Below are 25,813 nucleotides of genomic sequence, written 5' to 3'. Positions count from 1 at the left end.
TTTATTTGACTATGCTACAGGGGCTGTAAAGTTAGTGTAGTCCATAATATAGTGTCTGTACCTGTGTGTGACGGTTTTCTCACAATTCTTCTGTGATTTTCACCCCAATATTTATTTTTACCAGCATACAAAATGACTGTTGTCTCGGAATTTTTCCCAGCTTGCAATGCGGCCGAGACCTGACATCACTAGTCAGCAGATGACAGGGAGCCTGTCTGCTTCAATGGGTGGAGAGAGCAATCAGCAAGTAATGCAACAGCTGGAGGCACCCTGATTGAAAACCACAGGTCTTTTGTTTCAATGGGTGGGGTGGCTGACGTATGAGAGGGAGGAAAATGGCATTGTGGGATTTGTAGTCAAAAAACATAAGTCAAACAGGAAATACAAGTTCACAAAAAGCTAGCCACAGTATTATGGTAATCTCATGACATAGCCATTTAGCCCCAAAGGTATTGGTGGAGATATGAGGTATCAGTGGGAGATATGAGGTATCAGGGGGAGGTATCGGGTGGAGGTATTGGGGGAGATATGAGGTATCGGGGGGGGGGGAGATATGAGGTACCTGGGGGGGGGGGGAGATATGAGGTATCGGGGGGAGGAGATATGAGGTATCGGGGGGGGGGGGGGAGATATGAGATATGAGGTATCGGGGGGAGATATGAGGTATCGGGGGGAGATATGAGGTATCAGGGGGAGGTATTGGGGGAGATATGAGGTATCGGGGGGGGGGAGATATGAGGTATCGTGGAGGAGATATGAGGTATCAGGGGGAGATAAGATGTATCAGGGAGAGGTATTGGGGGAGATACGAGATATCGGGGTAAGGTATTAGGGGGAGATATGAGGTATCGGGGGAGATGAGGTATCGGCGGGAGGTATTAGGGGAAATATGAGGTATCAGGGGGAGGTATGAGGTATCGGGGGGAGATATGAGGTATCGGGGTGAGGTATTGGGGGAGATATGAGGTATCGGGGGAGGTATTGGGGGAGATATGAGGTATCAGGGTGAAGTATTGGGGGAGATATGAGGTATCGGGGGGAGGTATTGGGGAGCTATGAGGTATCGGGGGAAGTTTTGGGGGAGATATGAGGTATCGGGGGAGCTATGAGGTATCGGGGGGAGATATGAGTTATCGGGGGGAGGTATTGGGGGAGCTATGAGGTATCAGGGGAGATATGAGGTATCGGGGGAGGTATTGGGGGAATATGAGGTATCGGGAGGAGGTATGAGGTATTGGTGGGAGGTATTGGGGAGATATGAGGTAACAGAGTGAGGAATTGGGGGGGATATGAGGTATTGGGGGAGGTATCAGGGGATAAGAGGTATCGGGGGAGGTATTGGGGGAGATATGAGGTATCAGGGTGAGGTATTGGGGGATATGAGGTATCGGGGGGAGGTATTAGAGGGGGTATATGAGGTATTGGGGGGAGGTATTGGGGGGATATGAGGTATCGGGGGAGCTATGAGGTATCGGGGGGAGGTCTTGGGGGGGATGTGAGGTATTGGGGAGATATGAGGTATCGGGGGGGGAGGTATTGGGGGGATAAGAGGTATCGGGGAGGTATTGGGTGGGATATGAGGTATCGGGGGGGAGGTATTGGGTGGGATATGAGGTATCGGGGAGGTATTGGGGGGGAGATATGAGGTATCGGGGGGAGATAAGATGTATCAGGGAGAGGAATTGGGGGGAGATATGAGGTATCAGGGGAGATATGAGGTATCGGGGTGAGGTATTGGGGGAGATATGAGGTATCGGGGGGAGATGAGGTATCGGCGGGAGGTATTAGGGAGATATGAGGTATCAGGGGGAGGTATGAGGTATCGGGGGGAGGTATTGGGAAGATATGAGGTAACAGGGTGAGGAATTGGGGGGGATATGAGGTATTGGGGGAGGTATCAGGGGATATGAGGTATCGGGGGAGGTATTGGGGGAGATATGAGGTATCAGGGGAGATATGAGGTATCGGGGGAGGTATTGGGGGAATATGAGGTATCGGGAGGAGGTATGAGGTATTGGTGGGAGGTATTGGGGAGATATGAGGTAACAGGGTGAGGAATTGGGGGGGATATGAGGTATTGGGGGAGGTATCAGGGGATATGAGGTATCGGGGGAGGTATTGGGGGAGATATGAGGTATCAGGGTGAGGTATTGGGGGGATATGAGGTATCGGGGGGAGGTATTAGAGGGGGATATGAGGTATCAGGGTGAGGTATTAGGGGGAGATATGAGGTATCGGGGGGAGGTATTGGGGGGGATGTGAGGTATCGGGGGGAGGTATTGGGGAGATATGAGGTATCGGGGGGAGGTATTGGGGGGATAAGAGGTATCGGGGGAGGTATTGGGTGGGATATGAGGTATCGGGGGGGGGGAGGTATTGGGTGGGATATGAGGTATCGGGGGGAGGTATTGGGGGGGAGATATGAGGTATCGGGGGAGATATAAGGTATGGGGGAGGTATTGGGGAGATATGAGGTATCAGGGTGAGGTATTAGGGGGAGATATGAGGTATCGGGGGGGATGTGAGGTATCGGGGGGAGGTATTGGGGAGATATGAGGTATCGGGGGGAGGTATTGGGGGATAAGAGGTATCGGGGGGAGGTATTGGGGGGATAAGAGGTATCGGGGGAGGTATTGGGTGGGATATGAGGTATCGGGGGGGGAGGTATTGGGTGGGATATGAGGTATCGGGGGGAGGTATTGGGGGGGGAGATATGAGGTATCGGGGGAGATATAAGGTATGGGGGAGGTATTGGGGAGATATGAGGTATCGGGGGGAGGTATTGGGGGAGCTATGAGGTATCGGGGGTGAGGTATTGGGGGAGATATGATGTATCGGGGGAGGTATTGGGGAGATATGAGGTATCAGGGTGAAGTATTGGGGGAGATATGAGGTATCGGGGGGAGGTATTGGGGGAGCTATGAGGTATCGGGGGGAAGTTTTGGGGAGATATGAGGTATATCGGGGGAGCTATGAGGTATCGGGGGGAGATATGAGTTATCGGGGGGGAGGTATTGGGGGAGCTATGAGGTATCAGGGGAGATATGAGGTATCGGGGGAGGTATTGGGGGAATATGAGGTATCGGGAGGAGGTATGAGGTATTGGGGGGAGGTATTGGGGAGATATGAGGTAACAGGGTGAGGAATTGGGGGGGATATGAGGTATTGGGGGAGGTATCAGGGGATATGAGGTATCGGGGGAGGTATTGGGGGAGATATGAGGTATCAGGGTGAGGTATTGGGGGATATTGAGGTATCGGGGGGAGGTATTGGGGGATGTGAGGTATCAGGGTGAGGTATTAGGGGGAGATATGAGGTATCGGGGGGAGGTATTGGGGGAGCTATGAAGTATCGGGGGGAGGTATTGGGGGGGATGTGAGGTATCGGGGGAGGTATTGGGAGATATGAGGTTATCGGGGGGAGGTATTGGGGGGATAAGAGGTATCGGGGGAGGTATTGGGGTGGGATATGAGGTATCGGGGGGGGGGGGGAGGTATTGGGTGGGATATGAGGTATCGGGGGGAGGTATTGGGGGGGAAGATATGAGGTATCGGGGGAGATATAAGGTATGGGGGAGGTATTGGGGAGATATGAGGTATCGGGGGGAGGTATTGGGGAGCTATGAGGTATCGGGTGAGGTATTGGCGGAGATAGTAATGGGGGGAGATATGAGGTATCGGGATGAGGTATCGGGGTGAGGTATTGGGGGAGATAGTAATGGGGGGAGATATTGGGGGAGATATGAGTTATCGGGATGAGGTATTGGGGGAAGATATTGGGTATCGGGGGGAGATATGAGGTAACGGGGGGAGGTATTGGGGGAGATATGAAGTATCGGGATGAGGTATCGGGGGAGATATGAGATATCGGGGGGGAGGTTTCTCTCTGCAATAATGCTGAATGTCTCTGAGGAGCCGCCCATTCTACCGAGTCACATGACTGCAAACTGTCACATGACCTCAAGGTGTCAGAAGGTCCTACAGACTGCAAACTGTCACATGACCTCAAGGTGTCAGAAGGTCCTACACACGGGCGCACGTTCTCCGCTCGCAGGAAGTCAGCTGTACATTTCCCGGCAGGCCGTAGCGGGGAGGCGGGACTTCCGGTGTATATAAGCGCTGTCATTGGTCACAGGTGACAGCGGTTGGTTCGACATGGATCTGCACCTGCTGACCGATCTGTATCAGTTTACTATGGCGTACGGGTACTGGAAGAGCGGGCGGCACCGGGAAAACGGCGGAGTTCGAGCTCTTCTTCCGGGAGGCTCCGTTCAGTGGCGGCTTCACACTGTTCTGTGGTCTGGAGGAGACGGTGCGGTTCCTGCGCGATTTCCGCTTCTCTGATGCAGGTGAGAACTCCAGGATTAACCCCGCCCCCTGTCCCGAGGGGGGCCCCCCCCCCCCCCTGTCCTGAGTGCCCCCCCCCCCCCCCTGTCCTGAGTGCCCCCCCCCCCCTGTCCTGAGTGCCCCCCCCCCCCCTGTCCTGAGTGCCCCCCCCCCCTGTCCTGAGTGCCCCCCCCCGCCCCCTGTCCTGAGTGCCCCCCCCCCCCTGTCCTGAGTGCCCCCCCCCTGTCCTGAGTGCCCCCCCCCTCTGTCCTGAGTGCCCCCCCCCCCCTGTCCTGAGTGCCCCCCCCCCCCTGTCCTGAGTGCCCCACCCCCCTGTCCTGAGTGCCCCCCCCCCTTGTCCTGAGTGCCCCCCCCCTGTCCTGAGTGCCCCCCCCCCTGTCCTGAGTGCCCCCCCCCCTGTCCTGAGTGCCCCCCCCCCTGTCCTGAGTGCCCCCCCCCTGTCCTGAGTGCCCCCCCCCCTGTCCTGAGTGCCCCCCCCCCTGTCCTGAGTGCCCCCCCCCCTGTCCTGAGTGCCCCCTCCCCCTGTCCTGAGTGCCCCCCCCCCCTGTCCTGAGTGCCCCCCCCCTGTCCTGAGTGCCCCCCCCCCCTGTCCTGAGTGCCCCCCCCCCTGTCCTGAGTGCCCCCCCCTGTCCTGAGTGCCCCCCCCCTGTCCTGAGTGCCCCCCCCCCTGTCCTGAGTGCCCCCCCCCTGTCCTGAGTGCCCCCCCCCCCTGTCCTGAGTGCCCCCCCCCCTGTCCTGAGTGCCCCCCCCCCTGTCCTGAGTGCCCCCCCCCTGTCCTGAGTGCCCCCCCCTGTCCTGAGTGCCCCCCCCCCCTGTCCTGAGTGCCCCCCCCCCCTGTCCTGAGTGCCCCCCCCCTGTCCTGAGTGCCCCCCCCTGTCCTGAGTGCCCCCCCTGTCCTGAGTGCCCCCCCCCCTGTCCTGAGTGTGCCCCCCCCCTGTCCTGAGTGCCCCCCCCCTGTCCTGAGTGCCCCCCCCCCTGTCCTGAGTGCCCCCCCCCCCTGTCCTGAGTGCCCCCCCCCCTGTCCTGAGTGCCCCCCCCCCCTGTCCTGAGTGCCCCCCCCCTGTCCTGAGTGCCCCCCCCCTGTCCTGAGTGCCCCCCCCCTGTCCTGAGTGCCCCCCCCTGTCCTGAGTGCCCCCCCCCCTGTCCTGAGTGCCCCCCCCCTGTCCTGAGTGCCCCCCCCCCCCTGTCCTGAGTGCCCCCCCCCCCCCTGTCCTGAGTGCCCCCCCCCCCCCCTGTCCTGAGTGCCCCCCACCCCCAGGCCCCTGTATACTGAGTGCCCCCCCCCCCCCCTGGGCCTGTATACTGACCCCCCCCCCCTGGGCCTGTATACTGACCCCCTGTCTTGCAGACCTCCAGTACCTGGCGTCCGTCCTCCCGTCCTCGGTGGACCGCGCTTTCTACGATTACCTGCGGACCGTGGACGCCTCGGAGGTGACGCTGACGTCTTTCCCGGAGGGATCCGTTGTCTTTCCTAGAGTAGGTATGGTTTCTACCTGCTGTGAGGGGCACTGGGCATGCTGGGATCTGTGGTTCCTATAGTCCGGCAGCTGAATGTCAGGACTGTACCATGTGCCCAGGAGAGGGGGGCGGTGTCATGGCGTTCTGCCGCTGCAGTCATGGGGGGAGGGGGGGAGTGTCAGCAGTCCTATGTAAGCAATACAGAATGTTTACTAAATGAATAACTCTGCAACTAATAGTCTTTACATGTCAGGATCTCTGCTTGCTGTCACTTAATTTAAACATCCAACACTAGATAACCCAACCCTGACCTCCTAAATGTCACAGCTGGGGATTTGTTACAGTTGTATCCAGTCTCAACTGTCAAAGCTAAACATAGACTGATACAATGTAACAAACCCTCAGGACAGGGAAAGAATTCCCCAAACAGGGTGCCTCCTGCTGTTGCAAAACTACAATTCCCAGCATGCCCGGACAGCCTTTGGCTGTCCGGGCATGCTGGGAGTTGTAGTTTTGCAACAGCTGGAGGCACCCCGGATGGGAAACACTGTTATAATGTAAAGAAATGTTTCTATTCACTGACAGCAAGCAGGACAATTACGCTTTAGTCGCAGAATACAGTACCGACCTCTAAACGGGTGTACCAGTGTCCTTGTTACCACCATATTGCGTGACGTTTTTCGTAACTCCTCCTGTTTTTTTTTTTTTGGGGGGGGGGGGGGGGTTGGGTCATGTGACTCTGGCGCTGTCTCACATGTGTCATCTGGTGCAGGAGCCGCTGATGAAGGTGCGGGGGCCCCTCCTGGTGGTTCAGCTCCTGGAGACCACTCTGCTCTGCTTGGTGAATTACGCCAGGTACGTGTCGGGCATCGCAACCCCTAAAAGTGCGCCGGACGTCTGAGGGATCAGCTGATCAGAAAGGGGGAGGAGACACAGAGCGCAGAGGGTGACTAACCGCCGCTGTACCACATGACTGATGGTTTTTGTTACAGTGTGTCGGTGCAGTCTTTTAGCTAAAAGCGCAGCAGCAGCGCAGTTCTCTCCCCAGTGCTGGACTCCATTCACTGACAGCAAGCGGAGAGATCAAAGCATCATTTAGAAAAACTTTCGACATGTCAAAAGTTTTGATCGGTCAGGGTCTCGGTGCTGAGACCATCACGGATCAGTGGAAGAAGCAAAATGATGCCACACGCTCCCAAGTCTAAGGCACTGTTTGCCAACCAGTGTGCCTCCAGCTGTTGCAAAACTACAACTCCCAGCATGCCCGGACAGCCGTTGGCTGTCCGGTAATGCTGGGAGTTATAGTTTTGCAACAGCTGGAGCCACGCTGGTTTGGAAACACTGGTCTAATGAGTTCCCCTGTATATCCTCCAGCCCTAGCGGTCTAATTTTATGTCAAGCTGGAGTGGCCAAACACCTGACCCTCAGCAAGTGGATTCATGGGAAATGCAGAGAGTTGTAGTTTTCCTCCACCGATCATTGGAAGGAGTGGAGAGAAGCACGTGGTAGCCCGCTTTATTGTCCGGCTCTCGTTATAAGTCTGTGGCGGTGTTTCCCAACCAGTGTGCCTCCAGCTGTTGCAAAAAAACCAACTCCCATGAATCCTGTTGCAGAGGGTCAGGTGTTTGGTCACTCCAGCTGGACATGTAATTAGGGTGCTGGGGGTTACACAGGTGAAATCATTAGACCAGTGCTTCCCAACCAGTGTGCCTCCAGCTGTTGCAAAACTACATCTCCCATAAATCCTCTTGCTGAGGGTCAGGTGTTTGGTCACTCCAGCTGGACATGTAATTAGGGTGCTAGGGCTGGGGGTTACACAGGTGAAATCATTAGACCAGTGCTTCCCAACCAGTGTGCCTCCAGCTGTCGCAAAACTACAACTCCCATAAATCCTCTTGCTGAGGGTCAGGTGTTTGGTCACTCCAGCTGGACATGTAATCAGGCTGCTAGGGCTGGGGGTTACACAAGTGAACTCATTAGACCAGTGTGCCTCCAGCTGTTGCAAAACTACAACTCCCAGCATGCCTGGACAGCCGTTGGCTGTCCGGGCATTCTGAGAGTTGTAGTTTTGCAACAGCTGGAGGCACCCTGGTTGGGAAACGGTGCCATAGACTTGGGAGTCACATGCTTCTTCCAATGATCGGTGGTGGTCTCAGCACTGAGACCTTGACCGATAAAAACTTTTGACATGTATGAATGTTTTTCTAAATGCTGCTTTAACATCTCCGCTTGCTGTCAGGGAGTTGTAGTTTTGCACTAGTTCGCACCAGTTTTACACTGGTCTATATGGTCTGAAGTTAAAGGGTACCTCTCATCAAAAAAACTTTTGATATATTATAGATTAATGTATGCAGAATAACTTTACAATTGCAGGTTATTAAAAAATCTGCTTCTTTCTATGTAATTTTCCACTTTGAAGAAATGACCACTAGGGGTCTCCCTACCAGTCCTGGCAGCAAGCATTTCAGACTCATGCTGGAGTCCTAAACACTACGATCTGCCAGTCTGCTTTGTTCACAAAGGAGAACACTCAGAGCCGCCAGCCTGCTTTGTTCACAGCCTGTTAGGCTGTGAACAAAGCAGGCTGGCAGCTCTGAGTGTTTAGGACTCCAGCATGAGTCAGAAATGCTTGCTGACAGGACTGATCGGGAAAAATACAATAGAAAGAAGCATATTTTTCATTAACATGCTATTGGAAAGTTATTCAACATTCATTAATCTAAATATATCAAAAGTTTATTTCCTGAGAGGTCCCCTTTAAACAGATTTGTAAATTACTTCTATTAAAAAATCTTTTCCCTTCCAGTACTTATTAGCAGCTGTATGCTACAGAGGAAATTCTTTTCTTTTTGAATCTCTTTTTTTTGTCTTGTCCACAGTGCTCTCTGCTGACACCTGATGCCCATATCAGAAACTGTCCAGAGCAGGAGAAAATCCCCATAGCAAACCTATACTGCTCTGGACAGTTCCTGACACGGACAGAGGTGTCAGCAGAGAGCACTGTGGACAAGGCAAAAAAAGAGAAATTAAAAAAGAAAAGAGTTTCCTCTGTATTATACAGCAGCTAATAAGTACTGAAAGGATTAAGAAGTAATTTTCAAATATGTTTAACTTTCTGGCACCAGTTCATTTAAAAAAATAAAGAAATGTTTTCCACCGGAGTACCCCTTTAAGTTATAAAGTCCCGTTCCCCCCCAGCCGCCCAGCAAGTAGACTTCTACTTACCAGCACTCGTTGCCGTGGTCCCGCCCCCTCGTCTTGATTGACAGCTTGTGTCACCGCTCTGTTCCGTCTGCTTAGGGAGCAGAGCGATGACGCAAGCCGTCAATCAAGCAGACAGGGTGCGGCCACGGCCGGAGCAATGGGAGCTGGTAAGTAGAAGTCCCCGCCCAGGGGACTACTTGCGGGGCGGGGGGGGGGGGGACTTTATAACTTAAAGGGGTACTCCGGTGGAAAACTTATTTATTTTTTATTTTTTACATGAACTGGTGTCAGAAAGTTAAACAGATTTGTAAATGACTTCTATTAAAAAATCTTTATCCTTCCTGTACTTTTTAGCAGCTGTATGCTACAGAGGAAATTCTTTGCTTTTTTAATTACATTTTTGTCTTGTCCACAGTGCTCTCTGCTGACACCTCTGCAGCACAGGTTTGCTATGGGGATTTTCTCCTGCTCTGGACAGTTCCTGTTACGGGCATCAGGTGTCAGCAGAGAGCACTGTGGACAAGACAAAAAAGTAATTTACATATCTGTTTAAAGGGGTATTCCAGGAAAAAACTTTTATTATATCAACTGGCTCCAGAAAGTTAAACAGATTTGTAAATTATTTCTATTAAAATATCTTAATCCTTTCAATAATTATCAGCTGCTGAAGTTGAGTTGTTGTTTTCTGTCTGGCAACAGTGCTCTCTGCTGACACCTCTGCTTGTCTCGGGAACTGCACAGAGTAGAAGAGGTTTGCTATGGGGGATTTGCTTCTAAACTGGGCGGTTCCCGAGACACGTGTCATCATAGAGCACTTAGACAGAAAAGAACAACTCGACTTCAGCAGCTCATAAGTACTGAAAGGATTAAGATTTTTTTAATAGAAGTAATTTACAAATTTACAAAATGTAACTTTCTGGAGCCAATTCATATATAAAACAAGTTTTTTTCTGGATAACCCCCTTTAAAGGAGTAGTGAACAAGTGGTGAATAACTTATCCCCTATCCTAAGGATAGGGGATAAGTTGCAGTTTTGCGTCTTGTACGGTTTTGTCAGTTTTTTTTTTCCATACCCAAATCCGTAACCTACAACGGTTTTTGGTCCGGGTGAAAAACTTTATTGAAACGTAAATGTTTCAGTGTTTTTAGAGTCAATGGAAACCGTACAGATCCGTATGTGCGTACGGTTCCATCCGACTTTCACCTTACGTTTTTTTTTACTTTTCACATTTTTTTTTCTTCAAATTTCAATCAAACAAGTCAAACTTAATTCATAATGAAGTGAAAAGTTCTGGTCCCTTATAGGTGGACATTTTTTCTAAGCTCTCTCCCGTCCACATAATCGTGTTTCTTCTTCTTCCAGCCTGGTCGCCACGAACGCCGCCCGTTTCCGCCTGGCGGCCGGTCCGGACAAGAAGCTGCTGGAAATGGGTTTGAGGAGGGCGCAGGGACCCGACGGAGGACTGTCTGCCGCCAAGTATTCTTACATAGGGGGTGAGTGCCGGGCAGGGGTGCGGACGAGACGTCGCCCTTTTTGGGTGTCAAAATCAGCTGATCAGCGCAGTGCAAGTCTATGGAACTGTTTCCCAACCAAGGTGCCTCCAGCTGTTGCAAAACTTCAACTCCCAGCATGCCCGGACAGCCGTTGGCACACTGGTTGGGAAATACTGGTTTAATGAGTTCACCTGTGTAACCTCCAGCCCTAGCAGCCTCATTACATGTCCAGCTGGAGTGACCAAACACCTGACCCTCAGCAAGAGGATTCATGGGAATTAGGCCCTGCTGGGAGTTGTAGGTTTGCACCAGCTGGAGGCACACTGGTTGGGAAACACTGGTTTAATGAGTTCACCTGTGTAACCCCAAGCCCTAGCAGCCTGATTATGTGTCCAGCTGGAGTGACCAAACACCTGACCCTCAGTGAGAGGATTCATGGGAGTTGTAGTTTTGCAACAGCTGGAGGCACATTGGATGGAAAACACTCGTCTATGTGAAACTGGCTCCGGAGAAAAGGCTGCTGAAAATGGGTTTGAGGAGGGTGCAGGGACCTGACTGCCGCCAAGTATTTTTACATAAGGGGTAAGTGGCAGGCAGGGGTGCAGACGGGATGTCGCCCTTTTTGGGTGTCAATAGCAGGTGATCAGCACGCGCTCCCAAGTCTATGGCACTGTTTCCCAACCAAGGTGCCTCCCAGGTGTTCCAAAACTACAACTCCCAGCATGCCCGGACAGCCGTTGGCTGTCCGGGCATGCTGGGAGTTGTAGTTTATCAACAGCTGGAGGCACACTGGTTGGGAAAAACTGGTTTAATGAGTTCACCTGTGTAACCCCCAGCCCTATCAGTCTGATTAAATGTCCAGCTGGAGTGACCAAACACCTGACCCTCAGTGAGAGGATTCATGGGAGTTGTAGTTTTGCAACAGCTGGAGGCACACCGGATGGGAAACACTGGTCTATGCGAAGCTGGATCCGGACAAGAAGCTACTTGAAATGGGTTTGAGGAGGGCGCAGGGACCTGACGGAGGACTGTCTGCCGCCAAGTGTTCTTACATAGGGGGTGAGTACCGGGCAGGGGCCGGGACGTCGCCCTTTTTGGGTGTAGCTTCCCGTAATGTCCATACAGTCCGACGCGTTTCCTGCCTTGTTATGGGGGTAATGCAGCAACCACGTGAGTTTTCTTGCAGCAGGATTTCTGGGCCTTTGAGTCGGTGACCCAGCGGCCATGTTTTTTGGTGACCCCGCCCACCGGCAGACCACTTCAGTGACTGAGTTCTGATTTTCCGTCTTCCTTCTCTCCAGGTTTTGACTGCACCAGTAACGTGCTGGCGGGGAGGCGGTTTGGCATCCCAGTGGCGGGCACCGTGGCTCACTCCTACGTGGCGTCTTTTTCCTCTATAGATGACGTCCGGCACCAGGTAAGGGCGTAAGCTCCTCCCCCTCTTCATACGGATTGTCCTGCAGCGATACACATTGGCTATTTTTTTTTTTCCCATCAGGCTTTGCAGCCGGCCGGCGGTCATGGAGAGGGTCATGGTGGCGATTTCCTGGCGCGGTCGCAGTCATGGTTGCAGAGAGTTTCTCTCCTTCTGCAGATTCCTCCGGGGAGCACCAATCCTGGGGAGCTGGCGGCCTTCGTGTCCTACGCCGTCGCCTTCCCGCTACATTTCCTGGTGGTTGTGGACACCTATAGCGTGATGATGTTAGTGGTAAATGGGGACCAGGGCACCATTAAAGGGGTACTCCACTAGAAAACTTTTTTTTTTTTTAAATCAACTGGTGCCAGAAAGTTAAACAGTTTTGTAAATTACTTCTATTAAAAAAATCTTAATCCTTCCAGTACTTATCAGCTGCTGTATGCTGCACAGGAAGTTGTGTAGTTATTTCCAGTTTGACCACAGTGCTCTCTGCTGCCACCTCTGTCCATGTCAGGAACTGTCCAGAGTAGTAACAAATCCCCATAGCAAACCTCTCCTGCTCTGGACAGTTTCTGACATGGACAGAGGTGTCAGCAGAGAGCACGGTGGTCAGACTGGAAAGAACTACACAACTTCCTGTGGAGCATACAGCAGCTGCTAAGTACTGGAAGGATTAATATTTTTTTAATTGAAGTAATTTACAATTCTGTTTAACTTTCTGGCCCCAGTTGATTTAAAAAAATAAAAAAGTCTTCCAGCGGAGTACCCCTTTAATTTCCAATGATCTTCTGCCTGTTGTTCTGGAAGTATTTGCCCACATCATTGGCTCTTTTTTTTTTTTTTTGGCAGGAGCGGCATCCCCAATTTCTGCGCGGTTGCCCTGGCTTTGAAGGAATTGGGGTACAATGCTGTTGGGGTGCGGCTGGACAGCGGAGACCTCGCCAGACAGTCTGTGGACATCCGGAAGATTTTCCAGCTGTGCGCTGAGAGGTGCGGGGGCCTTGTGGGGTAAAGGTCAGGTTCCCTGTGTTAGATCAGCAGAACATGGGATCTCCCTCCACCAGTGAAGTTGTCGCCCTGATACTCCACCAGAATATTATCACCCCAATACCTGTCCCCTCTTCTCTAGTAATGTCCCATAACTCCAATACTTGCCCCCCAATCCTGCCCTGTCCCTGTATATTAGTCACCCCAATACCTGTCCCCTCTTCTCTAGTAATGTCTCATTGCTCCAATACTTACCCCCCAATCCTGCCCTGTCCCTGTATATTAGTCACCCCAATACCTGTCCCCTCTTCTCTAGTAATGTCTCATTGCTCCAATACTTACCCCCCGATCCTGCCCTGTCCCTGTATATTAGTCACCCCAATACCTGTCCCCTCTTCTCTAGTAATGTCTCATTGCTCCAATACTTACCCCCCCGATCCTGCCCTGTCCCTGTATATTAGTCACCCCAATACCTGTCCCCTCTTCTCTAGTAATGTCTCATTGCTCCAATACTTACCCCCCCCTCGATCCTGCCCTATCCCTCCTTATCTATATTAGTCACCCCAATACCTGACCCCTCTTTTCTAGTAATGTCCCAAAACTCCAATACTTACCCCCCCCCGATCCTGCATTATCCCTGTATATTAGTCACCCCAATACCTGACCCCTCTTTTCTAGTAATGTCCCATAGCTCCAATACTTACCCCCCCTCGATCCTGCCCTATCCCTGTATATTAGTCACCCCAATACCTGACCCCTCTTCGCTAGTAATGTCCTATAACTCCAATACTTACCCCCCGATCCTGCCCTATCTCTCCTTATGTATATTAGTCACCCCCAGTACCTGTGGTTTATCCTGCTGTGGACATGTGACCCGTCTCCTTCTTGTAGGTTTGCGGCTCCGTTTTTCGGAACGTTGACTATCACCGTCAGTAACAACATCAGTGAGAAGAGTCTGAAGCTCCTGATGCGATCGGTGAGTGCGCACTTACCTCACCAGCCCTGCGCCCCCTACAGGTCACACTAATCTGCCCCCATTTATCACTATAGCTTCATGTTACAAATGATCGATGGATCGGATACATTTGTGGCCACAAAGAGCGTCTGTGTCTTGGAGGACCCGACCTGTCCTGCACTACACAAACATATGCTGTGTAATGCTCCATTTCTCCTCTGGGTGGCGCTGTAGAGAAACTGAACACCTACTGCCCGATCTCGCAACAGATTACAGCCGATCCCTGATATATTGTCTGATAACTTTATTTATATATTTTTTTATAATTGTGGAAGCTTTATTTTCCTGATACAGAGATCCAAACCCTCTCCAAAGATATAGACACACAATAACAATCTGTCTCCCTGCAGGACGCAATCACGTCTGTCTCTGACTGTGCAGGGGGTTTGGAGCTTTGTATCAGGAGACTGAGCTCTGACCACTGGACACGTACATTTCGGAATTATTCAGACGAGAATTGCGGAGCTGAATCTTCGTTACAGTGTTACTGTTTATTTAGTCAGTGACTAATCGTGTGTTTTTTTTTGCCCTGCCAGGAGAACGAGATCAATGCGATCGGCGTGGGCACCCACCTGGTCACCTGCCCCCTGCAGCCATCTTTGGGCTGCGTCTATAAGGTGAGGCGCTGCTTATAATGGATCTCATTGGGCAGTGGTCTCCAAGCTGTGGACCTTCAGCTGTTGCAAAACTACAACTACAAGCATGCCCGGACAGCCGTTGGCTGTCCGGGAATGCTGGGAGTTGTTGTTTTGCAACATTTAGAGGTCCAAAGTTTGGAGACCTCTGCTTTAAAGTTATCCCTAGTTTGTGACGCTTCTGTTGCAAAACTACAACTCCCAGCATGCCTTTAAAGGAGTACTCCGGGATATGAAAACGTATCCCCTATCCTAAAAATAGGGGATAAGTTTCAGATCGCGGGGGTCCGACTGCTGAGACTGGCCCCCTGCGATCTCCTGTACACGACTCCGACAGTCAGCGGCAAGGGGGCGTGTCTGACCACCGCCGACACGCCCCCTCATTACATCTCTATGGGAGAGCCGGAGCGCTGCATTCGGCAGTCTCCGCTCTGCCAAAGAGATGTATTGAGGGGGCGGTCGGCCACCGCGTCATGCAATGGTCGAAACATGCTATTTCGGCAAAGAGCCGAGGGCCCCGTACGGGAGATCACAGGGGGCCCCAGCGGTGTGAAACTTTTCATGAGTTTTCATATCCCGGAGTACTCCTTTAAAGAAGCACTCAGAAGAACTAAACTGATACAACTGTGTTATATCTGACATGTCTACTGCACGATCCGCGGGGGCGGAGCTTAACACAGAATCAAAGATCATTTGGGTGTCATGCTTCGCCCCCTTATACTTAGCATTCCCCAAACTGTTCGGGCATGCTGGAAGTTGTAGTTTTGCAACATCTGGAGGTCGGCAGTTTGGAGACCCCTGCTTAAAAGTTATCCCTAATTTGTGAATCTTCAGCTGTTGTAAAACTACAACTCCCAGCATGTCTTTAAAGAAGCACCCAGCACTACATGGATACAACTGTTATGCCTGCTGCAGGATCCGCGGGGGCGGGGCATGACACATAATAAGAGGTCATACTAATGTGTTCTCTTATGCCTGCTCCACGATCCGCAGGGGCGGGGCATGACACAGAATAAGAGTTCATACTAATGTGTTATCTCTTATGCCTGCTGCAGGATCCGCGGGGGCAGAGCATGACACCAGAATGAAACCTCATCATGGTGTCATGCTCCGCCCCTCTCAGGCTTTGTATTTCCTGCAAAGCAGCTCCTGCTTCTCGGGTGACGTCTGCTCATTCTTGTCCTCCCAGCTGGTGCAGGTGAACAACCAACCGCGCATGAAGCTCAGCGAAGACCAAGAAAAGAGCACCATACCGGGGAGCAAAGCAGTGTATAGACTGTACGACCGATCCGGTAAGGAGACTCCGCCCCCCACTGCCGCACTGTGTGTCTGTGGCTCCAGCCATGACCTCGTTTTGTCTCTGGTTACAGATAAGCCGCTCCTGGACCTCATGACGCTGGAGGATGAGCCGCCCCCAGAGCTGGGGAAGGAAGTGAAGGTCTATGAACTGGGGAGAAACGCGGAGAACGAGTGTGTGACCCCGATCCGGGCGGAATTCCTGCACCACACCTACTTTCAGCATGGACAGGTGTGATCTCAGCCCCGTATATCTGTAGTATTCCGGTGTTTCCCAACCAGGGTGCCTCCAGCTGTTGCATAACTAACTCCTAGCATGCCCAGACAGCTGTTGGCTGTCCGGGCATGCTGGGAGTTGTAGTTTGCAACAGATGGAGGCACCCTGGTTGAAAACACTGCCCTATGCACTCTCAAGGTACAGTCTGTATTCATCCTGAGCTGCAGTGCCCACTGCGGGGTGCAGGTTCCTTGTAGAAATAGAGCCATCCATTGCTTCTTAGGTTTGGACTAAAGCCCTGGAAGGTCCTAGGTGAAGCTTTGGGCACATATATGGGGTTGTCCGTCTTGTTATGATGCAAAGAATAAGCCAAACACTGGAGTAGTGAAATACAGAATAGTCTTTGCTTGACAGTTATTCTTCCACTAGTCCCTGGGTCAGCGTTCCCCAATCTGGGTTCCTCCAGCTGTAGCTGTTGGCTGTCCGGGCATGCTGAGATTCGTAGTGTTGCAACAGCTGGAGGCACACTGGTTGGGAAACGCTGCTATAAAATGTTGATTCTTATGCTCCCCCGCCATGTTTTCTCATTTCAGGTCATGCTGCCTCTTCCAACAATCACTGAAGTCAGATCTTACGCCCAAAAATCGCTCCGGGACCTCGCCCCCGAACAACGGCAGCTGGACGACCCTCAGCCATATCGGGTAAGTCAGGGGAGGGCTGGGTCAGGAAAAAACTAAAATTTACGTACCAAAATTTTTATTTCCTGGAGTCTGTAGGCAGCACTATAAGAAAGCTTGTGCTACCATAGGACGATCTGGTAAACAAAAGTCTAATTACAAAAATGTTCTTTTCCTGGAGTCCTTCGGAAAAGAAATAACAAAGCTGGAGCTTCCATAGGACAATTAGGAAAACAAATCTACTTATTGAAATTTTCATATCCTGGAGTCCGTAGGCAGCACCCGCTTTGTTATTGTGCTGCTGTAGGATGGTCAGGAAAACCAGTGACTGCGCAATAAATCGAAAGCCGCGCACATTTCTGAAAGCCCTAACTTGCTCAGCGTTCATCTCCAAAGCAGCCGTAATGTGTGTCCGTACCCTATTAATACTAAACTAATTTTCCAGCACACCCAATATGCAAGTTATTGCTCTCTGTTGTCAGCCGCTCCTGGCAGGGCAGAGGGTGCAACCCCGAAACTTCTCTTTGCTCCTCCTAACCTAATCTCTGCTTTCTGATTGTGTTTGTGGACTTTGCTGATATGACGCACACGATGTTCAATTACAACTAACATGAAAAATATTTTATCACATTGCAAAAAAAACAACTAATTATATAAATCATTCAGCAGGCATCCCGTGACCTCCCCGTGTCAATTCACATTCCTCCCCCCCCCCATAAAAATGAAAACCGTCTCGTACGCCAGTGTTTCCAAAACGGAGCCTCCAGCTGTTGCAGAACAACCACTCCCAGCATTGGCAGGCCACTGTCCAGGGATGTGGGGAGTTTTGCAACAGCTGGAGGCACCCTGTTTGGGAAACACAGCTGTAGGGTATTTGTGGTGGTGGAGGCAAGTGTAACGCTTGCATCCAGGTCCGCCCCTATGCAAATCCCCAATTTAGGCCTCAAATGCGCATGGCGCTCTCTCACGTGGGAGCCGTGTCGTATTTCAAGGAAACAGTTTAGGGCCACATATGTGTTAAAAAATTTTGTGGGGCTTATTCTCCTTTCACCCCTTTTGAAATGGAAAAGTTGGAGTCTGTTAGCAAGACACCTCCAATAAAGGAGTGGTTCTGCAGGTGGTGACCACAGAACACTTCTCAGTTCCTATGCTTCCTGGCTGATGTTTTGGTCACTTTTGAATGCTGGCGGTGCTTTCACTCTAGTGGTAGCATGAGACGGAGTCTACAACCCACACAAGTGGCTCAGGTAGTGCAGCTCATCCCGGGTGGCACATCAATGCGAGCTTTGGCAAGAAGGTTTGCTGTGTCTGTCAGCGTAGTGTCCAGAGCATGGAGGCGCTACCAGGAGACAGGCCGGTACATGAGGAGACCGTAGGAGGAGGCCGTAGGAGGGCAACAACCCAGCAGCAGGCCCGCTACCTCCGCCTTTGTGCAAGGAGGAGCACTGCCAGAGCCCTGCAAAATGACCTCCAGCAGGCCACAAATGTGCATGAGTCACAGGAAAGCAGGTTCACACTGAGCACATGTGACAGTCTGGAGACACCGCGGAGAACGTTCTGCTGCCTGCAACATCCTCCAGCATGACCGGTTTGGCGGTGGATCAGTATTGGTGTGGGGTGGCATTTCTTTGGGGGGGGGGGGGGGGCGCCGCACAGCCCTCCATGTGCTTGCCAGAGGTAGCCTGACTGCCATTAGGTACCGAGATGAGATCTTCAGACCCCTTGTGAGACCATATGCTGGTGCGGTTGGCCCTGGGTTCCTCCCATACGGGCACGTGGAGGCCACACACACTACTGGGCCTCATTGGGACTTGTATTAAGGACATTACATAAAGTTGGATCAGCCTGTAGTGGGGTTTTCCACTGTGATTTTGAGTGACTCCATATCCAGACCTCCATGGGGTGATGATTTCCATTGATCATTTTTGGTGATTTTGTTAGCGCATACAACTATGTAAAGACGAAAGGATTTCATACGATTAGTTCATTCAGATCTACTATGTGTTATTTTAGTGTTCACTTTATTTATTGGAGCAGTGTATTTATTCTGTGGGTCAGTACGATTATGGCGATACCCATTTTATGTCGCTTTCTATGTTGTTTTTCCTTTTCTGAGCAAAATTTTCTTTTCCTTCCATTCTTTCTCCAACAGCTGTAACTTTGTTATTTTTCTTCCGACGCCATTGAGTGAGGGCTTATTTTTTGCAGAATGAGATGTACTTTCTATTATTTACTTGTATGACTAAGGCCCATTAGGTGGGCCAAAATGCATCACCTGTGCCCCTATGTCAATGTACTGAGGTTTTATCAATAGATTGCTACGTCAACACCAAAGATGCTGTTTAATGCTGCCAGGTTGGTTGCGCCATATATTTTATCATAAAATGAAAAGGTGTCATTACAAAAGAACAATTGGCTGTGCACAAAATGACAAGCCCTAGATAAAAGTTATGTCTCTAGGAGGAAAATGTATGTGTCCTTAATGGGTTAAGTATATTGTTATTTAAGTTAACATTTATTTGATTTTCTATCGGCTCCATTGGGGGACACAGACCATGGGTGTATGCTGCTGTCACTAGGAGGCTTGACACTATGGCAACAAGAGAAGTAGTCTCCTCCCAGCAGGGTATACCCGCCCACAGGCACTTGAGCTAATCAGTTTTTAGCTTAATGTCTTAAGGAGGTGGACATGGTCTGGAGTTCTCTCCAGACCAGGTCTTTTGTTTTATTATTTTCTAGTTAGGGACGTGTTAGTTTTTTATTCCGTTTTCTTTCCTGTTTTCAGGTGGGGACTCAGGAACTGCGGCTCACTGTTTCCCCATTGCGATTGAGGGGGAACAGACATCGCGTTTATGTACTGTTAACCCCCTCTCGCCAACTGTCAGCACCTAGGGTGACCCGGACCCATGAGGTACAACCCTATCTCCCTGCTCGCCTCGCTCGCACATGGTAGCCCGGCATGATGCAGGTGACAAAAGCTGGCGGAAGACTTCATGAGGTAAGTTCTTCTGACTAGGTGAGTATTTCCCCTTCTCTCCTTAGGTCCTGGTGGATGAGGGGGGGGATGACTCTTGCAACCTCTGGAGACCCCTGATTTTCGGACCACTTATGCACTATAGTGTTGGGGGCCTGCCAGGAGGAACTTGTTCCCTCCTTATTTCCCTACAGGGGGTCTTTTATAAAGATGTGGGCATGCAGTGGTGTTTTTTACTGTGGGGACCTTATCCCTGCGTTCGGGGCAGAGATTCTGTGCGCGCAGCTGCTGGCTTCAGCGGCACTTTCACTTCGGGCGAGCGGCCGCCTCTAGCGCCTGCCTGCTGCCGGCATTATCTACGCCCGCTCCCTTCCCCCGTCTATCACATATACTCGGGGCCGGGAGCGGGCGCCATAACTAATGCCGCATGTGTTTCTTCTCGGCCCTGTCTGGCGTAGCTCCACCCACCCACCTCACAGCGCTTCTCCAGCGCAAAAACTCACTCTATCAGCGCTGTTCGCGCGCTGAGGGGGGTTATCAGGGCTAATCAGCTGTGCCCTTGATCTAGCCCGGCCCCCTGCTACTCGGGTCCGGCATATTCAGCTTGCTTGCCGGAGTTCTCCTCTCGGCAGCTGCCCTGTTGGGGACATAGCCTTGACTGAGATCATTTCTATTTTACTATGTCCGAGTCCATACCTGTTCCTCCCTCTAAACAGATAACTGGGACCCTGGTTACTTATTACACCCGTAACGGCTGTAACACTAAAATGTCTGGTTCTACCTGCACCACTGCTCCCCCAGACTCCCCTGTCATTTCTGTTCAGGATGTCCTCCCAGGCCCTGTGGGTTCGGCCGTCCCTCTCCCAGTCGATATCGGACTTGGCTCAGGTCTCCCGTTCTGTGGGGAATGCCTTGCAGAGGCCCTCCCTACACTGGCCCTCCAGAGGGACCCGTTCTCCTTCAGCCTATGCTGATCGCTCTCGCAAGCGTAATAGGGGTGTTTCATCTGAGTCATCCCCTGGGTCTTCTGGCAGGCACGGGCGCTCCCCTCGCAGGAATTACCCCGCTGCTCCAGCAGGTAGCAGACGTCGCTCCCAGGGTTGCGGCACTGGCTCCCCAGAACCGCGTACCAGGGCAGTCTCAACACGTTCCCATTCTCCTGGAGAACTTGCGGATGAAGTTTCCGATTCGGCATCTGACTCAGAGGACCGATCGGATATGTCTGACATGATGCACTCATTGGTCTCGGCCATAAGAGACACCTTCCATCTAGAGGTCCCAGGAACTTCGGATGTAGCTCCAGAAGTTTCCTTTCATCGTGCCCAACCTCTTCCAGGGCTGCCTCACCTCGTTCCCATTCACCTGGGGAACTTGTGGATGAGGTTTCTGATTCTGCCTCCTACTCTGAGGACCGCACGGATGTGCCTGTTGTGGTGCACTCATTGGTTTCGGCCATAAGAGACACCTGCCAGCTAAAGGACCCAGGAACTTCGGACGTGGCTCCAGAAGTCTCCTTTTTTTCGTGCCCGACCGGCCCCCAAGACTTTCAGCTCTCACGCAGAATTTTACGCCCTGCTGGTATCCGCCTGGAAGCACCCTGACAAGTACTTTCCGGAAACTAAGAAGGTTCAAGCGCGGTATCCCTTCGGCAAAGACCTCATTGCTCGGTGGACCTCCTCTCCAACTTTGGACGGTCTCCCGCCTCTCTAAGGCGCCTACCTGGCCGTTGGCTGATGCGGCTGCCTTCAAGGATCCAGCGGACATGAAGGTGGAGACTTTGGCAAACTTTGCCTTTGAGACAGCAGGATCTTCCTGCTTTTGCTTCGGCCTGGGTGGCAGGAGCCCTTTCAGTATGGTCTCCCATCTCCGCCAGGGTAGTCTTCAAGATCCCTCTGGTGGATTTATTTAATCTAGCTCTCAGATTCTCCGCAGCTGGAGATTTTCTGTGTTCTGCTTCCATGCGCAGCCACTGTGCTGCCTTTGCCACAAGCTACCTGGTAGCCACCGTCCCTCCATGTGGCTTAAAGCCTGGAATGTGGACGTCACCTTCAGGAAGTGAGGCGACGGGTGGAAGAGTTCTTTATTACTTCTGGATAAGGCTCACAGAACCGCTTTCCTTCATAAATCCTCCTTTGGGTTCTGCAGACCTTTGGTGCCACCAAAGGGTCCAGACAGGCGCCTTCACGGGAAGAGGGCTCCCTCCTTCCGGACCTGTCCCTCCCGGAGGTCAGCTATCCGTTCCGGACGTTTTACGGCTCCATCAGGCACCCGTAGGCCTTCCTCGGTCTGAAGGGTCTCCCCCCACCTGCCGAACTTTCTCGGGTGGTTGGTCGCCTGGACCACGCACATTCAGGATCCAGCTCCATTTTTATCCATGGAGTAAATGTCCCAGTTCCTTAAGGGGAACGTTTGAGGTTTATTCCAACCTCTTTGCAATCTTGGTTCTCGAGTATTTCAGCCAGCATCTTCTGCTTTCCAATCCCGAATGGAGTCTCTCCGTTCGTTGCTGGCGTCCCTGGTTCATGGGGAATTTTTGTTCCTCTGTGGACATCAGGATGCCTGCCTCCACATCTCATTGTTTCCCGGTCATCAGAGGTACCTCCACTTTGCAGTTCTGGACGGTCATTTTCTATTGTGGCTCACCATTTTGGTTTCTCAGCCGTCCAAGGTGAGTGGTCTCTACATCAGGAGGTGTTTACAGTGATCTGCAACCTCTGGAGCGCCCCAGGCGTGGACCTCTGCACGTCCCGCCACAACCAAGCGTTCCTCTCTCTTGGTCGGGCTTTGCCCTACCTTATCTGTTTATTGGTCAGGCTTTGCCCTTCCTCTCTTTTCGGGGGTCCTGTGGAAACTCAGCAGAGGGAGTTTCCACCATTCTAGTGGCCCAGACTGGCATGGTACGTTGTCCTGGTCAGGCTCCTGTACTTACCGCTGCACCTTTCCTATCGTCCAGACCTCCTATATCCAGTCTCCTGTGCCACCCCTATTTGCCGTCTCTGCTTTTGACGGTGTGGCGGTTGAGACAGCGGTTCTGAGGACCCACGGTTTCTCTTCCCAAGTGGTTTGCACCATGCTGAGGGCTCTCTAGCCTTCCTCTGCAAAGATTTACCACCATACCATATTTCTGTTGGTGCAACACTCAGCCTTTTTCTCCGGTCGTGGTTGGCTTTCAGCTCCCTTAGGGGTCAAAGGTTCGGCCGTTTCCATTCTTCAACATTCTCTGGCGTTCAATTATCATGTACGAACCTAGTTCAGGGGTGGTACAAACTGCCCCTCCTTATCAGCCCCCCTTTTTTCCCTTGGGATTTGCACTTGGCCTTAGATGCCCTGCAAGGCCCCTTTCTGAATCTCTCAGGTACATTTCTCCGCCTCCTTCCCCAGAAGGTGGCGTTCCTTATTGCGTTTCCTTATGTTAGGAGGGTGTCAGAGCTGGCAGCTCTCTCCTGCCGTTCTCCCTTCCTGGTTGTATACTAGGAAAAGTTGTTTTGTTTTCCGTCCAGGTCTGTCCTTTGTACCTGATATGGTTTTGGCTTTTTCATCTCAATGAGAACATCGTCTGTCTGCCCCTTCTCATCCCTGTAAGCGTTTGTTCCACAACCTGTTGTGGTCGTTGGACAAGACAACCATTTTGGGAGCTTACCGCTGTAAGGGGAAGATCTCACCCTTTAGGGTTTTGGCTCATTCCACCCGTTTTTTGGGGCATCCTGGGCCCTCCGCTACGTGGCTTCGGCCTTGCAGTTCTGTAAGGCGTCTGCGTGGGCGTCTTTGCACTCTCTCAAGGTGCTACCAGATTCATACCTTCACATCAGTTGATGCTACTCTGGGCTGTAAGATGTTGCAGACGGCGGTGGTCCCACCGTCCACCTGTCTAATTCCTTACCCACCCAAGGGATGGCTTTGGTACGTCCCATGGTCTGTGTCCTCCAATGGAGCAGATAGAGGAAAGGAGATTTTTTTATGCTTACAGTAACATCTTTCTCAAAGGATCCATTGGGGACACAGCTCCCACCCTTTTCTGGTGTTTCTATCCAGTTATCTGTCTGAAGGTGTGTTCCGTTGCCTTTTCTTCTGATTGCTCGGACAGTTGGGTTTTCTCTTGACCTGTCAGTCTCCTATTGCTCTGGGACTAAAACTGATTACCTCAGGTGCCTGTGTTTGGGTATACCCTGCTGGGAGGAGCAGACTTTACTTGTTGCCATAGTGTCAAGCCTCCTAGTGACAGCAGCATACACCCATGGTCTGTGTCCCCCAATGGATCCTTCGAGAGATTTTACGGTAAGCATAAAAAAAAACTGATACCTGGCGACAATTCTCACAGAAATCCAGTAAAACAACCAATACTGATCAGGACCAGGAGGCTTAAAAGGTTACTCCGTCCCTAGACAGCAGGACCCCAGGATTAGACATCCTATTCCCTATCCTTTGGGGATAAGATGTCTAGGGGGCAGAGTACCCCTTTTTTCAAATCAACAGGTTCCAGAAAGTTCTACAGATTTGTAAATTACTTCTATATAAAATTCTTAATCCTTCCAGTACTTATCAGCTGCAGTATGCTCCACAGGAAGTTGTGTAGTTCTTTCCAGTCTGACCACAGTGCTCTCTTCTGACGGAACTGTCCAGAGCAGGAGAGATTTCCTATGGGGATTTGCGCCGTCCCCCCCTACACCGTGCGAGAGCAGCCTTATTCTGTACTGCACTGTGCAAGAGTGTGGCCTTGTTCTCCTGGGTCAAATAGGCATAGACCCTGAAGTGCCTCCTCCCTCCCATACCTGTTAGAAACAGGGCTTGGCTTCTAAGTCTCGCAGCTACCTGTCTACAGCACAAGAATGATATATGGAGAGAATGCTCAGGTGACTGTCAATCAAGCAGAGACTTCACTTCAGGGCCTGGAGAATGCCTCTTTGACACTTATAAATGGTACCATGTGTACAAAGAAGCTTTTCTATATCTGTCTGTGCTTCCATGTGTTTCCTTGCCCTAACAGGGTCAGCAGTTTGGAATGTGAACTGCAGCAGATTCCCCTTTAAAATGACAGTAATTGCTTTAAGAATTAAGTCTGCCCAAGAATCACTACTTATATATATATATATATTATTGCAAAACAATTTTTTTTTTTTAAAATATTTTAACCTCTTTTCTGGACACAGAGGTTAGTTCTGGTAAACAATATATACAGCCAGGATGGTGCTGTATTAAGCAGAAAGCAGCCATGTTTTTGTAGTCTCATATAGAGAAATATGTAATGACTCACATGTCTCTTCTCTTTACATACAGGTCGCAGTGACTGAGAGACTACACAGCCTCCCGTTGACCCTGTGGAGGAGCAGCAGCCGCCATTTGCAGTAACCATGGTCCTTCGGGTGATGAAACACAGCAGACCAGTAATGAACCACAGTGCAGGACTAGTATAATTACAGACACTGCCCCCTACCTCTGTACAGAAAAGAGATTAATATAGACCAGTGTTTTCCAACCGGGGTGCCTCCAGCTGTTACGAAACTACAACTCCCAGCATGCCCGGACAGCTGAAGGCTATCCAGGCATGCTGGGAGTTGTAGTTTTGCAACAGCTGGAGGCGCCCCAGTTGGGAAACACTGATCTAGAGACTTCCTCGCTTTTTAGCAGGGTGGCGACTCCTATCGCTGCTATTACAACTTCCAGGGGTCGGCACCCAGCTTTCTTAGATAGTGTTAGGAAAAGTGAATTATATGATTATCATGCCAGACTGTACATGCAAGTCCTTCCCATCTTCTGCTAAGTGAGATGACTCTGTACTAGTCTATACAGTAAAGCTAATAAAATGCAGTCAGTGTATGGTGAGGCCAGCGTGAAAAATGCAATAAGAGCACAGAACAAATAACCTAGCTGCATAAGTCTCCACTTTGCCTGTGCTGGAAAGCACCCCAGATCAATAACCCAGCTTTTCCTAACACTATACCTAACATGTGAGCTATTGAAGAGGATAACTTGTAACCACAGAATTGTGATTTATATATATTCCAATATGAAGGTGATTTTTACACTGAGCATTTTAATAAATTCAGATGTGATTTGCGCAGTTGTGCGATTGTACTTAGAGATAAGAAGGAGCAG

At 51.2% G+C, this 25,813-nt stretch overlaps 1 protein-coding gene across 1 annotated transcript; it reads left to right on the top strand.

Annotated features, from left to right (window-relative positions):
- Nucleotides 1-4,051: 4,051 nt before the first annotated feature.
- Nucleotides 4,052-25,774, top strand: NAPRT (nicotinate phosphoribosyltransferase). Its single transcript, XM_056522942.1, is given in 14 exon segments — nt 4,052-4,232; nt 4,234-4,348; nt 5,695-5,822; nt 6,577-6,659; nt 10,372-10,502; nt 11,804-11,919; nt 12,001-12,203; nt 12,769-12,909; nt 13,798-13,882; nt 14,458-14,538; nt 15,746-15,848; nt 15,927-16,084; nt 16,663-16,770; nt 24,995-25,774. Coding segments are annotated over 14 exon segments (1,602 nt in total). The 5' UTR covers nt 4,052-4,154; the 3' UTR covers nt 25,067-25,774.
- The last annotated feature ends 39 nt before the right edge of the window (nt 25,775-25,813 follow it).

This window comes from Hyla sarda, chromosome 5 (genome assembly GCF_029499605.1).
Source record: "Hyla sarda isolate aHylSar1 chromosome 5, aHylSar1.hap1, whole genome shotgun sequence".
NCBI classification, from domain to species: domain Eukaryota; kingdom Metazoa; phylum Chordata; class Amphibia; order Anura; family Hylidae; genus Hyla; species Hyla sarda.
This window is presented reverse-complemented; position numbering and strand designations above follow the sequence as displayed.